Here is a 17,083-nt window from a genome sequence, read left to right on the forward strand (position 1 = left end):
TGTTGTTAGAGTAAAAGATTCGTCCCCTTGTTGGGTCTCCTCCATTTGGTTCCCGAGCCATATCCCAAAATTTAGTTTCTCTGCTTGGCTGGCCATTCAAAACCATCTTCCCACCAAAGATAACCTCCATTTCCTCGGTCCCTTGGTTGATAAATCTTGCCTTCTTTGTAACTGCTAGACTGAGAGTGTAAACCATCTCTTCTTCTCCTGTTCCTTCTCGGCTTGGATCTGGAGGACAATTCTCAAGAATATCTCAGATAGAAAAAAGCAGAAGAATTCAGTGGGGGAGGAGGAGCTATGGATTCGTCGAAAATTTAATCTCAAAGGTCAGTCGAGCATCCTCGTAAGACTCCTTTTCACTGCTGCTATCTTCTTCATCTGATCCGAACAAAATAGCAGACTTCATGACCAGGTAAAAACCCATAAAAGAATTATTCTTAACAGAATTATTTGTGCTGCAAGAAACCGAGTTATATTCCTGAAGCTGGAAGATGATCATAATGAAGATAATGCCCGGATAGCCCAGATATGGAACCTTTCTCTATTTCGTTCTGCTCCGGCGCTTAAATATTATGTCTGGATTCCCCCGCAGCCCAACGAAGTCAAGCTTAATACTGATGCCTCGCTGTCCAGTGATTCCGCTTCCATTGGAGGCATTCTCAGAGGCATATGTGGAGATGCCCGTTCTATGTTTTCCATTGATGTCAATCGTGGGCCTATTTTAGACCTTGAATTAGAAGCAATCATCCAAGGAGTCCATTTGCTTGACAAAGCCGCCAATCCAAAGCTATGGATTGAATCTGATTCCCTCAAGGCAGTGAATATAATTAGAAAAGAATAGCCTTACCCTTGGAAAAAAATTCCAGCATTAGAGAACCTTCTCATCGTTCTCAATAGATTGGAATCTTGGAAAATTTCTCACATTTGGAGAGGGTAACAGAGCTGCTGATTACCTCTCAAAAAGTAACTGTTTATGTAAAGGGAACCCGATCCCTCTTAATCTCATTCCTCTTGATCTTTCTGTAATTCTCTCGGAGGATTTTTCGGAAAAATCCTACCTTCAGTTGTAACCTTCCTTTTCTTTAATATATTCTGGATGGGGTCTGCCTAACCACAAATTACTTACCAAAAAAAAAAAGGTTATCTATTATTAATTTCTCTCTCTTATTAATGCTATATTTAATCTTCAGCTTTTACACCCAAATGGAATAGGTGGGCCATCCCTTTAATCCATCTAGATTCTTGATCTTCCATCTAGTGGGCCCAACCTATCTCTCATAAATAAAGGTGTCAGTGGACCCAGATGGTCTGATGGATCCGAACATATATGGATGGTATTTGGGCACAACTGATGCAGACCGTGTCAATTGGATCCATATCATAAGGTCTGAAATTATTTCAGATCAAGAACTAGACAAAACACAAATCCGATTGGGCTTCCAAGTTTGCCATGAAAAGTGCCAATGAACTAAACCTACAAACAGCATTTTAAAACGACAGACAGCATTTAAAAATCCCCTCCCCAGACAACGAGTAGACTTGGTTTTACCTTTTACCCAAGTTGAGTCTGGTTTTGCCCAACCAAGTTGATCAAAATCTCCTTTCACGCTCCCAAGTTAATGAAAAATTGACCACATCAATCAATGATACGACTACGGTAAAAGACTAACATGCTGTCCCCATGAAAACCCATGTTTTAGGTATCACAAGATTTCAATCTGATGGCCTGAACAGCTTAAAGAACAAATTGTAGTAGAACAGAAAATTTTCAAGTAATGCTGGGGTATATTTCAAAGGGGCAGCCCTCACAAACATTTTCAGAATAACTGATACAAATAGACTGAAACCACTGCAGAATCATACATGTTTGAGATTCAACAACACTCCTCTCACCTGTTTAGCGATCCAACACTCATCCCACTTGCACGACAATGTGGTTCAACCTCTCAATGATTGAGTTGAATGCTCGAGAGACCATCCACTATCCATGAAGAGAACACAAGAAACTACAAGAAATTCCTCTGTATGTCTCCAGACGAAAACCGAGAAGACAACCCCTCTACCATGCCCTTAGAATCCAAGTTAACCTTCTGGCGCCCGGCGGTCAAGTCCTTGTCGCGGTCCCAAGGCTTCCATGGATGCTGCCCTACCCACTCTTCTTTCTCCTGGTCCCGCTTCTTTTTCTTTGGACGGCTACCCTCTTCCTGATGTTTCTGAACCAGCGACATTGAACGTTTGGAACGATTATACTTATCAACCAAATCCGCATCTGAAGAACTTCGTTTCTTCTCGTCATTGGCAGCCAGTGCTGCGGTCTCATTATAAGCCTCTAAGTAACTACAATACAAATTAAATGTTACAATCCCAAAAAACAGAATAGAAGGATAAATTTGAACAGTAGAGTTTGCAACTAGGAGAGTACTTCATCTTTGCCTTTTGGGCTTTGTCAAGGGGGTTATCAGTCCAGACACTAGTATCACCACGCCCTTCTTTGGTGGTCTTACTAAATGATGTTGTGGATTGCATGCTCACACCTGGCTGCGAAAACAGAAATTGAAACAAAGCATTTAGGCACATATATTGGGTTACAGAAAATCAGATTATTATTAAAGGGTTTCAAGATCAAGAAAAGCATAGGTCCTTACTTTTCTTTCAGGTGGCAGTGTAGTCATCCACTCATCTCTTCTTCGTGGCAGTTTTGTTTCGGCCAAAAGCTCATCATCACCTGGCATAGATATACCTGCTAACACAATTATGCTTGTAAGCTAATCCACAAGAAATGTCATTCTATGTTATTTATGTCGTAATGACAATTCAGAAGTGGAGGTGCCAATTAGAACAAAAATCCAAATGTGATAGCTTGGAGGGAAGAGCCATTTAACAAATCTAATGTGCAGAGAATCCAACTACACGACAATGATTAATAGAAGCAATAAAACTCTAGAATATCATGATCCCAGCTTTACACACCAAAGGAAGCAAACAGGACGTAGAACCATACCAGAAATTGGAATACAATATTTAAACTAATTATTGGAAAAAAAATCTCCAGTAAAACAGATGTAGAACCATACCAGAAATTGGAAAATTATTCAAAAAGGTAGATAAAATCAAATCAGTGCAATCTCAAGAGCAGTTGGGGTTTTGAAAGGATTGCTTTAACCTATCCATGATATCAGACAAAGAAAAAATAACAAGGGTGGTAGAGAACACTTGAGAAGTGAGAGGATTAGAGCGGTGATGATGATTTGCGCCTTGTGATTAGGGTTTAAAAAAAGCGAGAGGATTACATTAGCTTTGTCATGAAATAAAGCCTAAAAAATTAAGCTTCCTAGGTCATCATTCTCTGAGCAATGCTTTATCTCAATTTGTTTCCCGGTCTCTATTCTCCTCCCATGGATAGCATATCATCTCACTTGCCCTTTAGTTCCCTCTTAGCCATCACAAATCTCATTTCTAAATGGTAATACCTGCCTAACCCTCGAGGCTAACAAATCCATCGACGGCTATGAATATACTAGTGTTGCAAACAATACGTCTATGCTTCAGCTAGAGGAAGAATGCTACAATGCATACAGGAAAAAGGTAGTTTACACATTAGATACATCAATATATATATATATATATATATATATATATATATGAGAAAACTGTTGGTGCGCTTAAGCTCACCATTTTTTTGGTGCACTTAAGTTGTTATAACGCCTCCCATTCGTTTAAATGTTTGGGTCCCGCTTAAGCGCACCAATGGGAGGCGTTATAACAACTTAAGCGCACCAAAAAAATGGTGCGCTTAAGCTCACCAACAGTTTTCTCTCTCTCTCTCTCTCTCTCTCTCTCTCTCTATATATATATATATATATATATATACATATATATATATATATATATATATATATATTTTGAAATGGGATATATATATATAGGTAAAACTATATATATATATATATAGTTTTCTCTCTCTCTCTCTCTCTCTCTCTCTATATATATATATATATATATATATATATATATATATATATATATATAGAGGAATAAGAGTGTGCGGTCGACCGCACCTAAGCTTAGGTGCGGTCGAGGACCTAAAGACATGGGTCCCACACTTTTTGTAGTGATCAAAACCATTCATTTGCAAGGCCCCATCATAGATAGAGTGTGTACAAAAAATCAGCTCCATTGGATCATCCTAACCCCTCCAAAAGTGGAGGGCAAAAATGGGCAGATTTGTGGCAAACGGTGTCTGTCCATTTTGCCCTCCACTTTTGGATGGGTTAGGATAATCCTATGGAGCTGATTTTTTGTACACACCCTATCTATGATGGGGTCTTGCAAATGAATGCTTTGGGCCATCCTAACAATGTGGGCCCACATGAGTTTTTGGCCCTCGACCGCACCTAAGCTTGGTGCGGTCGAGCGCACACTCTTATTCCTCATATATATATATATATATATATATATATATATATATATATATATATAGGGAAATGATATCAGCACAACCATGTTTTAATTATTGCACTAACTCAGAGCTTTTTGGGAAATGTAATAACCTTTGACAGCTCTTTAAATAATAAAAGACGAGATAAGTGAGTGCAATTATTAAAACATGGTTGTTTTGATTAAGGTTTAAAATTTCGGTTTCGGTACCGGTTTCGGACCCTGAAATTTCGAAATTTCGGTCGAAATCTGGTACAAAAATGGAAACTAATATTTTATTCAATATTAAATTTCGGTCGAAATTTCGGTGAAATATTAAATTAATTAAAAAAAACAGATTTTTTGGGTCAAATTTCATAAAACCAAAATTTCGGCCGAAATTCCGAAATTTCGGCCGAAATTCCGAAATTTCGGTAAATGACCGTTGCGGGTTTTGGTGGTTTTGGTGTCGGTCTCCACCGAAATCCGAAATTTCGGATTTCAGTCGAAATTTAAAACCATGGTTCTGATCTCATTTCTTTATATATCCATAGTTGGTTGAGTCATCCAACGCATTAGTTTTATAAGTTATAGTTAGGATTATGGGTTGTGGTTAGGGTTATGATTTGTGGAGGTTTAAAATGGATGGCTGGAAATTACGCTCCTATAGATCAAATGATTAGGATTACGGTATGGAGATGGTTTCTTAGGAACATCCTATCAATGTGAGGTCCTATAGGATGAATGGGTTGGACGAGTCAAAGAACTATAGGAGATGGGGTATTGTAAGCTCTAGCTCAGCTTGAGCTCTAGCTTACGAACCACGCCCCCATATATAGGATATATTGTTTGTGAGCTCTCTCTCTCTCTCTCTCTCTCTCTCTCTCTCTCTCTCTCTCTATATATATATATATATATATATATATATATATATATATATAGAGAGAGAGAGAGAGAGAGAGAGAGAGAGAGAGAGAAAACGGTTCCTACACATATGCGTAGAGAGTTCTCTACACACTAGCTTAAAATACAGTGGCGGCCCACATTGTTTGGGTGATCCAAGCCATCCATTTTAAAGGCCCTCACATAGATAGGGTGTCTACAAAAAATCAGATCCATAGGATCATCCCAACCCTACGATTTGTGGAGGTAAAATGGATGTCTTTAAACCTTCACAAATTAGTCTCATATATATATATATATATATATATATATATATATATATATAGAGAGAGAGAGAGAGAGAGAGAGAGAGTTCCCTCTTTTATTTACAAAAGGATATTTTCCACGATTTGTAAGTAAAATCTATTTTTATTTCATGATTAATAGATGAAAACTTAGTGCAGCTTATCATTACCAACCTGATTGTTCCGTCTCAAGAAATAATAGTACTGAGTAAAAACACTATTGAATCCAATACTCCAGAACAAAATGGCTAACCTTGCAATCGTCTCCACTGTGCAGCTTCACGAAGGGCGTGCAACTCTGCCTACAGTAGTCAGTGAAAAGATTCATGTGGGGCATTTCGAATGACAATCTCAAACCATAAATTATAAGTTACAACAAAATTGCTAAAGTTGGTTGAATTTTCAAAAATAGAATGAAAAGCTTTCTAAAATAAAATGCACAATGCACATGACATTGTATTCGTTGTTCCCAGCCAACTAGGGTATTTTTAGAAACAATGTATATGGTGAAGCCAAGAAGTATTTTGCATGAAAAATTCTATACCTTGAATGCCTCTTGTTCCTCTTTGAGTCTAATTTTCTCATCGGTAACTTTCCTCTGCAAAACAAGACCGGTTATTGAGAGTTAAAACCCTGTATCATAAAAATTCCCTGCAAACAATCATTGCAAGATAGAACATAATATGGAGAAGCAAGCTGAGTGGAACATAGAATCCATGAGGTATCAGCTTAAGTAACAAAGAAGGCCGACAGTAACACTGTAAAAATCTCAAGAGCTTGATATTTTATAAAAATTGCATAGTAGCCAATACAGAAACACATTTAATGGGGTTATCCAACCATGGCATTTCATTTGTAAACTGTATAAAAGTATCAGTTATTCAGAAACTGGGAGAATCAACAATCCCAAAATCCCAGTACAGTCAGGGTAAACTACTAACTAATGTCATCTTCCAAAGACACAACACAGGGAGCAATATCTTTCATTCAATGGAAGGAAAAAGCACACCTTGCAGTTGAAGGAAAGATCATCCTAATGTACAAAAGAGTTCCTGAACTTCTATCGTGGCAGCTGAATGGAAAATTATCCCAAAGTTTAAAAAAAAACAGCACTCCTGAACTTTTGACCCGTGACCACCTCTCCCCCATTACCACACCAAATAATTAAGTTTGGACACTAACACGTGATTCGGCCTCAAACATGAATATGGTGACAACCTCCAGAAGCCCCAGTTCATTGCCACCATCGTACACATGTACCAAAAATTATAAAACATTAGGAATTTATAAAAGAGGAATGATACACACTCCCCTGTTTCTACAGTGGTACTCCAGTTTGTTTTTTTTTTTTTTTTTAATTGACATTGCATTAATTTCAAAAGGTTTAGCCAGGGACAAGATGTCCCACGACTTACATTTCGTAAGAAACGATCCGAAGACCTATTACAAGATACTTTAAGGGGCGGGGGCTGGGAGGGGGGGGTGTGCACGACCCCGTCCTTAGCCAAAGAGTCTGCCGCCTCATTTGCAGATCTCCTTCGGTGCTCTATCTTCGACTTCAATAAAGTCATAAGGTCTAAGATTTCTGCGATCAGCCCTTGAATCCTCCAGGGACCCTTAGATTTGTTTGATGCCCAGCTTACTGCATTGGCTGAATTGCCTTCCACTATCAACTGGCTCAGGACGTGCTCATGGGCCCATCGAAGACCGAAAAGGGGAGATTAGACTATGATACAACTAGTGTAGATTCCCGCAGGACCCACTCCTTAGCCAAAGAGTCTGCCACCTCATTTGCAGATCTCCTTTGCTGCTCTATCTTCGGCTTCAACAAAGTCACAAGGTCTAAGATTTCTACGATCAGCCCTTGAATCCTCCAGGGACCCTTAGATTTGTTTGATGCCCAGCTTACTACATTGGCTGAATTGCCTTCCACTATCAACTGGCTCAGGACGTGCTCGTGGGCCCATCGAAGACCGAAAAGGAGAGCTTTAAATTCAGCTTCATTCACATCACATTCCCCTGCTGGTCCCGAGTAAGACATGATTGTTGTCCCTTTATCATCCCTGATGAGCCCCCCCACCCCCCAAAAAAAAGAAATCCCAGCCTTACATGGATTGCCTATCGAACTCCCATCGAAATTCAGTTTCAACCAACCTGGAGGTCGTGGCTTCCATTTGGGCTGCGGCTTGGTCCTGATAGTTCTGTCCCATATTACTGCCCACCAATTTTGCATGATGTCGCCAATGCCAAAAGGAATTTTCTTTTTTTATTTTGTCCAGGAAATGATTTCCACTTTGATGTCCGAAGCCACCCGACTCATGCTCCTATTTTGCTCCACGAATATGCGTATATTCCTTTCTTTCCAAATATTCCAGACAATACTATAGGGGATTGCTTTCCATAACAATCTGTCAAAGTCCCCAAAAGGACCATTGCTCCAATGTAGTAATACATGTCCGATAGAGTGCAGGCAAATCCATGACACTCCAAAGGCTCGCATAGGCTTGATCCATAACTGCGAGGCGAATGGGAAATGCAACATTAAGTGGTTTAATGTCACTTCTGCTTCCAAGCACATGACACATCTACAGCCAATTGGATCTTTCTTTTTTGAAGTCGGTCACGAGTGTTGATTCGCCTGTGGGCTACGGTCCATGCAAAAGCCACCACTCTTGGAGGAGGCAAGGTGTAATGACTGTGATTCTTCTTCTTTCAAAACTCTAAGATTTAGGCCATTGGATCAGTGAATCTATTTTCAAGGTTGGGGATCAACGATCCATCAATGATCAACCCTTGATCTTAGTTTTAATCACTATTTTCCCTTAAATTTGTTTTGATCCATAGATCTTAGAATCTAGGGCTATTGAAGGTTATAACTAAATTCCCTAAATGAGAGAAGAAAATAAGTCTTGTTGTAAAAATAATTTCCACGGAAAATATCACTTAAAACGTGGAAAGTAAAAATATAAAATATAAAAAAATAAGATAAAACGTTATGGGAAGAAACCCATAACTTTAGATATATATATATATATATATATATATATATATACACACACACACACACACACACACACATGATGATAGTTAATTTAAAGATGCCTTCGTAGGATTACTAATTATAAGTAATTATTTAGGGAAATATATGTGATTGCTTTTAATTAGCAATCAATGATATGGTGTGATGATAGTAAATTTAAAGATGCCTTTTAGATTTACTAATTATAAGTAATCTTAAAAGGAAATTCCTAGATTTTGGATATCTTAGTTTCTTTAATTAAAAATCCAAAAACTCTTAACAATAGTGGGAACTTTACATTAATAGAAGTAGTGGGATTACTTGAAGATTAAGTAATCTTATGGATGATGTAAAGTGAGAAACTTTAGGGATATAATATTATCATTAATAGTAGATTAGCCAAAATATCAAATCAAAACAAAAATTAGGGAATATATGTAATCCCCTCACGCCCAAAATTTGTGGGACGCCCAATTCAAATTTCAAAAAAAAAAAAAAAAAACCCACGCCCTACTCTTATTTCCATTATATATATTGCTTATAGTTGTCTTTAACTTAGTCCCCTCTCACGGCAACAGTAGATTGAAAAAAAAAAAAGAGAAAGAAAAGAGAAGTAAGGAAATAGAGAAAAGAAACCATTGGTCCTTCTCTTCTTCTTCAACCTCCATCCTTCTTTTACAACAAGTAAGTGTCTTTATTTTAAATTCTTGGATTTCCACATCTCATGTATCACAAATACCATGCCCAGATTTATGCTTAATCAAATTCGTTTTACACATACACCACCCCAAATCAAATAAGAAAATAAACCCCAAATTTATCTTCCTCTGATTTTGTGCCCAAGGTACATTCAATAAAATACCCAAAACCCCACATCACCATGAATCAGACCTATTCAAATCTCTTCTATCCTCACCTTCATGGCAATCCCAAAACCTGTAAATCAAGGAAATATTTAAGATGGAAGACAAATAGAATGAACATACAGGGAAAAAGATGCTGGAATATACTTAGGGAAAGTAATATATCCAGCCCTTTTTCCTCCTTGGGCACCCCTTTAAAGGAATAACAAGTTTATCTCTTTTACTACAGGGGGGCTGTCTTGGGTAACTTATGGGGGGGAGTATATTTTTCCAAAAAGAAAAGAACAGGGAGGCTGCTGATGTGGGCGTTCCCATGTTTGGCAGCATATCTTTCTTATTTTATGCAGCAGATTTAACACTCAATATTTTGATAACCGCACATCATCAACCTGTCTTTTCCTAATTCTATCGCACAAACCTGCCGGTTTTGAACACACCCATGTTTTGATAAATACACACCAACAATTTTATTTTTTTTGTATAACAGGTGGTTGATTTTAAATACTACATGTTTTGATAACCACACAAAAATAACTTGTCTTTTCTTAGGATAGTGTAGCAAACGACTGATTTTAATACTCCAAAATCTTGTAAAATACACAGACTCAGTGTGCCTTTCTTGATTGATGAACAGTTGCTGATTTTCAGCCCAATAACATTTTGATAACTGCACAAATTAAGATTGTCTTGTCCTATATTCATACAAAAACCTTCACAAGCAAGGTAGTCACAATTGTGTTTTGACATATTTCACTTCACGAACAGACCTTCACTTGAGAAATAAATGTATTTAGGCATGTTCTTCACAAAAAGGTCTATTCGTATACTTAACACTCTTAAAAAGGACCATTTTATAGGAGTAAGGAAAATAATGAAAGGCTTCACAAAGCAATCTTACGATAAAATGGTAAGTTTATGAGGAACTCAGAATAATGGTATGTGTGTGGCCTTACTTCCAGGTTGATCATTCCCTATTCTTGTTGGGACTTTTCGGTTTCTATCTTCACTCAGAATTTGAAAAGGCAGGTGACAGCTAGACCTTGTGTTGTAATGGTTTCAATATAACTTGTTTCATGCAAAGTAATCTTACGTATACTATTTTCTTTGTGATAACTGTATAGCTCATTATACTTGTTTACTTGAAATGAAATAAATAATAAACTGTTTCTAACCTTTATGTGAAAGGATGCAGGAAAAGAAGGCAAAGGTAACGTACCTTAAAATCCTAATTGCCTATCCTACATGGGGGAGAGTGAAGGGGAAATTAAGGGTGTGGTGGTATCATCCTGGGACCTAAGGTCCAAAGGCCAACGCGAGAAGCGTGTACAGCCTTTCGTTGGCAAACCATCCAAAGGGATAGTATCCCCGAAACGGCTCGGCATTAAATGCGAGACCGAAATCCGAGTCCATAACGCCACTACCTTTGGATAGGGGTAGTGGGTAGTTGTGCGGCAAGGACACCGGCAAAAAGGAGAAAGTCAGAAAAGAACTGACAGAAAAGTAAACTGGGGAAAAGCCGGATGTACCTGGGGAAAGTGCTGTCTCATTTTACATATTCGATGCACACATAACATATCATTCATTATTGTCATTCATTCCTGTTTATACTGATATAGATAGCGTAGTTTTATTCTCCAATTATTTATTATTGCTTCTAGATGATTGCTAAGGATCTGAATTATTATTGCATGCCCTTTTATATTGTTCCTTTTACTCCGCTCGGTCTCTGGAGGACCCTGCTCTAACGTTGTTTCCTCCACCACAGGGGTTGAGGCATTAGATGGCAGAGCGTTTGCAAACGAAGAAACCATGGGATAAGGGATCGTGTGATCGGAGAGTTCGCTTCATGGATTATTGCGCAATGACGTCTTCCGTCATTTTCTATTTTTATTTTGTCGGGACTTTCTTTAGTTTGAACTTTAGTGATTAAAACTTTACTTTTCATTTGGAGTATGAGTATTGAAATGACCTCTTGTTATGGTAGACTTATTTAATTTAGAATAAGATTTTTGTCGTGGTTGTTGATTAGTAAAAAAAAAAAATTTCCATGATTTTTGCGTTGTTCTTTTACTCGTAGCGACTTGACAAAATCGGGTCGTTACACAAGGAGTTCCAAATTTTACTTATTGAGGAGCCTCTACCTTTATTAATTGCAGCAAAGAACGACTTCGCTGAGAATTCTCCATCCGGCTCTAGAATCCACACTCTCTCTTCTTTAAAATTCGAGCAATACGTGGTCTGTAACTGACGTAGAAGCTCCTGTAGGTCCGAGATTTCCTACTCTTTTAGGTCCCTTCTTAATCTTAGGTCCCCAAAAAACCCCGCCCCATGGCATTGGGTCTTATCAAGCAGGCCGCCACCGTTGCCTCAGGATTCAATGCTACCCTAAGCAATCTCGTATATGCATTACTAAAAACTTTATCACCACTCCATAGGTCCAGCCAGAACCTGACCTGAGTACCTTTACCGACTTTGTATCAAACTAACGGCTCAAACTCCTCTTTTATAGAGCAGATTGATTTCCAGGCCCCTGAGCCCTGACCTGATCACGGTGCTTTGGCTTGCCATTCTCCTCAATCCATCCCGTATTTTTTCCCCACTACTTTATGCCATAGTGCCGACTTTTCATTCACGTACAATCATAACCATTTTCCCAAAAGGGTGTGTTACAACCTTTGATCTTGCCAATGCCCAGTCCTCCATTCTTTTTCAGTTTGGATACCTTCTTCCAATCCAATAAGTGTTTAAGCTTCCTAGCTTTACCATCTCCTTCTCATAGAAAATCACGCTGCAATTTTTCACGTGGTACTCCAGTTATTTATTCACATGTTTCATATTGGCTGTTATAATTCCCAAAAAGCTATGAACAAAAACTTAGAAAATTACTTAACAAGTACAGTTTTACCGAATACTATTCTTTTCTTGAATAGTGAATCTTTATTGCTAAGAAAGAGGAAAAAGGAAGGCCCAACAACCGAGATGGTCAAGGGCTACAAACAAGGAAAAAAAGAAAACCAAAGATAAACTCACTCATGGGGGAAGATGTTCTAACAGCTCCAAAGAGGCTCCACAACACCATGTGCAAGGGCATCCGCATCTCAATTAGCTGAGCGAAAGGTATGCTGAAAGCCTGAAACTCAGTAGCATGCCCCTCCATTGTGTCCAAGCATTGTGTCTGTGAACCTCCAATAGCCCCCTAGCAACCTTCGCCCAACAAACCAAAAAAGTGCCCTATTGATGAATGAAAGAAAGGGTTTATGATCACCAGCCCTGTAAGCCCACACCTCTGCGGCACAAACCCATTTTGACCCAGTGGTCCTATTAGCATAGGCAACCGAACAGCCGCCCCCTAATTTCTAGATCGATAGGGCTTAAGCATATACTTAAGCTTAAGCCCAAGCCTAACCCCCATTAAATCAAATCGGACTAGGATATAAAGCCCTTCGGTTGTTAGCAATCAACCTTGTAAAATACCTCCTCACAAGTACATGCTTACTAATAGGGACCCCAACCTGCTACCATACTATGAATAACGTTGAGAGTCCGCCTCCACCACTAGGGAATCAAGAAGGGAGGGATCCAAAAAACTGGATATCGTGCAAAAGTGCATGGACATCTACCTCGGTAGAGCTCGCATCGCTAATAGGACCTGAGACCGCCCGTCAAATCACCATGCATGCATCATGAAGAAGATCCCTGATGCTGAATGGACTTGAATTCCCAACGCTTGAACCATCGAAGTTAATCTTCACAAACCCAGGGGATGGGTGAGACCATCTAGGGCCGAGCAATTGAATTAAATAACACTCAAAACAGAACACGTCCCATGAGCAATGAATGGTTGACTTCGATATGCCACTGAACTCTGGAAGCACCACTGCCTGGTGGACCAATAAAGAGAAAATATGTTGTCGAATGTTGTGAACCCCTCTATTGGAAGCTTTGAAAATTCTACAATGCCTCTCCTTCCAGACCAACCAAAAAACCACCAATATGGCTAGACTCGAAAGTAAGGAGCAAATGTTGAAGCCACAAATAACTCAACAATGTGATTCAGCATAACCCAAGAAACACTGAATGGGCCCAAAATGAAAGAATAAATTCCCTTAGCAAAGCTACAATGCATGAAGAGATGATCCATCGACTCCGCTACCACATAGCACGTGGAACCACTGATAATCAGTCCCTCCAAATGTGAAAATGATCAATAATAGTCATGATTTAGGGGCTACTGTTTGAGAGAGATCGTCATTCTGGAATATGGGATCAAACCGTTTATAGCAGTATAGCACTGAGGTGCCTCATGACCACGTCGAGTGCAGAGTTGGGAATGACACCATACACAATGGGAGCAGGAGGTGGGCCAGGGAAGCCTAGTTGAGGAGGGGCGGGAGGGCTTGGGTTAGATGAACCACGACCAGCACCATGAAAGGCACCTCGACGACGACGACTACATTTTTCGATAACAGGAAAGACCATGTTCTACCATAAAGGTCATCGAGTGAATTGTTTCTTGAGCAAATTTTGTAGTGTGTTCAAGAAAAAATTCATGACCGAGCAAAAGAGAGCAAAGCTCATTAAAGGAGTGAAGGGGAGACCGTATTAATATGACGGTCATGAATCCGCTATAAGAGAGGTTTAGCGTGGTCAGAGCATACATGGTGCATTGGCTGATGTCCAAAGCATTGACAATGGCTTTGATACGATTGAGGTAGTCATTGAGAGAGAGAGAGAGAGAGAGAGAGAGAGATGGCGCAAGTCTTGCAGGTCTCGCAGCTCACTACAAAGGACAATTCGTATTGTGTACTAAGACGAGAAGGTAGACTACAAGGTGCGCCATACATCGCGAGCCCACTAAAGGTTGACAGCTTGTGCCAAGACAAATTCAGTCAAAGTAGCATTGCGCGGGGTCCATGGGCTGGTAACACGGCCAGTTGAGAGAGGATCTCAACCTTAACGAGCGATGCACACTCACGTGAAGCAAGGCAACATTGCATGCTGCTTTTCCAAGTTTGTAACGTTGGGTTTGGAGCGGGCCTGGATTCATTTAAGGGACAAAGAAAGAGTGAGAGGGAGTGGATCCATTGACTAGCTTGTATAGGCCATGGCTGCGCAAAATTGGGAGAAGCAGACTTCACTAGAGGAAGTAGTTGTGGTCAAGTTTGACAGAAACAGGGTGGGTGATATTGTTTAGAGACGAAGTGAAGAGACGTGTGGTGCGGATAGAGGGAGACTCATTATGGTCATGCTCAATAGCAGAAAGAGGAGATAGGAAGTGACAGATAGAGATGAAGACCAATGGCACTCAAGTGGAAGAAGTGCCCTCCGATAGCATCTGATAAGACTCACGGTTTGCAGAGTCACTACATGCTTCCATGGGCAGCATACTATCTATATTTATAAAGCTTTTACAATTAAGGAATCAGTAACCAACTAAGATTGGTACTAATCCAGGTATACATGGAAAAAGATGGCGAATGGAGATGTCCAATCTATTAAAGAGGAAATAGAATTGATATATAGAAGAAACAAATAAATAATATATAGCAGGAGATTGTATCCGATCCAATCTCTAAGAACATAAGGAGAGAATATGAGGAGATTTATGATTGACAGCAAACATGGAAGGTAATCCTTTATCACAAACAGACAAGAAAAAATGGAAGGTCAAGGCCAAGAAGAATATAAATTGTCCAAGGAAGCTTCTAAAAACACAAGAAGCATTAAAGCAGAGACCATGAATCCAAAAGTCAAGACCAAGAAGACAAAAGGCAGAGCCCAGTTCATCTTAAACTTGTCAAAATAGCTCTCATCTGGCTACTGGTATATCACCGGTATCCTCTTCATAGGCGATTTGCAGTCCTCGGGTTACTAGTCTTATCTGGTTGTATCACGATCCTTGGTATGGTGATCGGCCTCTAAAGAACTCCTTTATTGGTCTCTCCTAGAGTTTCCTTTGATAAAGAGGCAAGTGTGGACAAGTCCTTTGGTCGCCAGGACATTGTGGAGAAGAAGGTGAAGTATTCTCACAACTTCTTTGATCTGAAGATTCATATGCTGGCTGAGTTCATGGTGAGATTGGAGTCAATCTTCATTAGGAGGGAATCTAAGGGTGTGGATGAGGAGCTCTTGTGGCAAATCCTCTATTTGCTTCTTCTACAAGTAGTCCACCCCAAGGTTGCCAGAGCGGGAATCGAAAGTGGGAATCGAAACGGGAAAGCGGGAATCGAAGGCTCCCAGGGAAGAATCCTTCTCAAGGTTGCCAGAGCGGGAATCAAAACCGGAATCGAAGGCTCCCAGGGAAGAATCCTGCTTCCTTGGTCCACCCCACCTTTAGCCCCATCTCCTAGGAGGGTGTGAGCATTCTTGTGCCCCACTATGTCCGTGCATTCTACTCGACTACTCGCACCGACAAAATCCTAACTAATATGATCAAATAGAGAAGAGAAAAGGGGGAAACAAAGAAAGGCTAACAGAAGCAACGTCACGTTTCTTAGCGTGCTTTTCAAGCGCTTAGATTCTGCTAGTGGCGGGTGGCAAAGCTATAAAGTCAATTCAATTGCAAGCCTGTAAGACAAGACGGTATGAGCAAAGTGACGTTTCTTAGCGTGCTTTGCAAGCTCGTGGAGCGGCTTTATTGTGGCAGTAATTGCGAACATCTCTCCTCTTCTTTTAGCGTGCACAGTTTGCTTGCAAGCCGACATCTCCCTTTCTTAGTTTCTCACTGGCGTACGAAAGTCAATCTTTTAGCAAGTGTTGAAGAGTGTTTGAGGGTATTTTAGTCATTAAATGTATGTTGAGCATGGTTTTAAATTTCAGTCCTCGCCGAAACCGAAATTTTGGCCGAAATCCTGAAATTCCGGCTGAAATTCAGTAGCAAGTCCCGAAATTACTGAAATTTCGACCGGAATTTTGTTAAAAAAAAATAGTATTTTATCGAAATTTCGACCGAAATTGCCAAAATTTCCGAAATCTACATTTCACCAATTTCGGTTTTGTACGTTTCGGTTTCGGTCTTCACTGAAATTTAAAACCATAGATGGGAGCTCCCTAGTGGAGACTCTTCATCCTCTCTACTCCTCTTCTTCTTCCTCTCTTCTAACCCTAACCTCATTTCTAACATGGTATCAGAGCCTATCCCCCATCTTTCTTTTTTGAGCCTATCCCCCATCCACTCCCTAATCTATGTCCTCTTTAATCCATATTCATTCTATTCTATGTCATTTATCTTGATCTAAAAGGTGCCCACCAAGTGTTTGGTTAAATGTCCAAGAGGGCTGTTGTGCCTTGAAGTTCTTCTTTTCATTGCAAGTTGACGGCCTTAGGCCTCAACTTGAGGGGGAGTGTTGAAGGAAGGTTTCATGATGGAGTGTTGGTGAGTTTTTTGTCATTTCTGCATGATGTGTTGTATTATTGCCGTTTCCACATGATGTAGTTTTGTCTTCCTTGTTCGTAGTCTTGTTAGTGGTTGTTCTACCTTGTCTGTCTTGTTGTCTTCTCCAATTGATGTTATTTCACCATTCTTCATGATGTTCGTTGTTTCCGACCACGCTTGGTGTTTCTTGGTGTGATTCCTTTTATGATGTTCACCATTCTTT

At 39.8% G+C, this 17,083-nt stretch overlaps 1 protein-coding gene across 2 annotated transcripts in view; it reads right to left on the minus strand.

Annotated features, from left to right (window-relative positions):
* Positions 1-1,719: 1,719 nt before the first annotated feature.
* The window catches only part of LOC143888292 (DNAJ heat shock N-terminal domain-containing protein), a 36,621-nt gene continuing 21,257 nt past the window's right edge, over positions 1,720-17,083 (minus strand). For both annotated transcript variants that reach the window (XM_077392668.1, XM_077392667.1), the window contains 5 exons: positions 6,148-6,201; positions 5,857-5,905; positions 2,646-2,740; positions 2,423-2,538; positions 1,720-2,337 (listed from right to left, as the gene is read on the minus strand). In XM_077392668.1, the coding sequence (XP_077248783.1) occupies positions 2,007-2,337; positions 2,423-2,538; positions 2,646-2,740; positions 5,857-5,905; positions 6,148-6,201 (645 nt within the window). In that variant the 3' untranslated portion in view covers positions 1,720-2,006. The remainder of the gene's footprint in view (positions 2,338-2,422; positions 2,539-2,645; positions 2,741-5,856; positions 5,906-6,147; positions 6,202-17,083) is intronic.

Source organism: Tasmannia lanceolata, unplaced genomic scaffold, assembly GCF_043159265.1.
Source record: "Tasmannia lanceolata isolate RefF3 unplaced genomic scaffold, GAP_Taslan_0.1 ptg000012l, whole genome shotgun sequence".
NCBI classification, from domain to species: domain Eukaryota; kingdom Viridiplantae; phylum Streptophyta; class Magnoliopsida; order Canellales; family Winteraceae; genus Tasmannia; species Tasmannia lanceolata.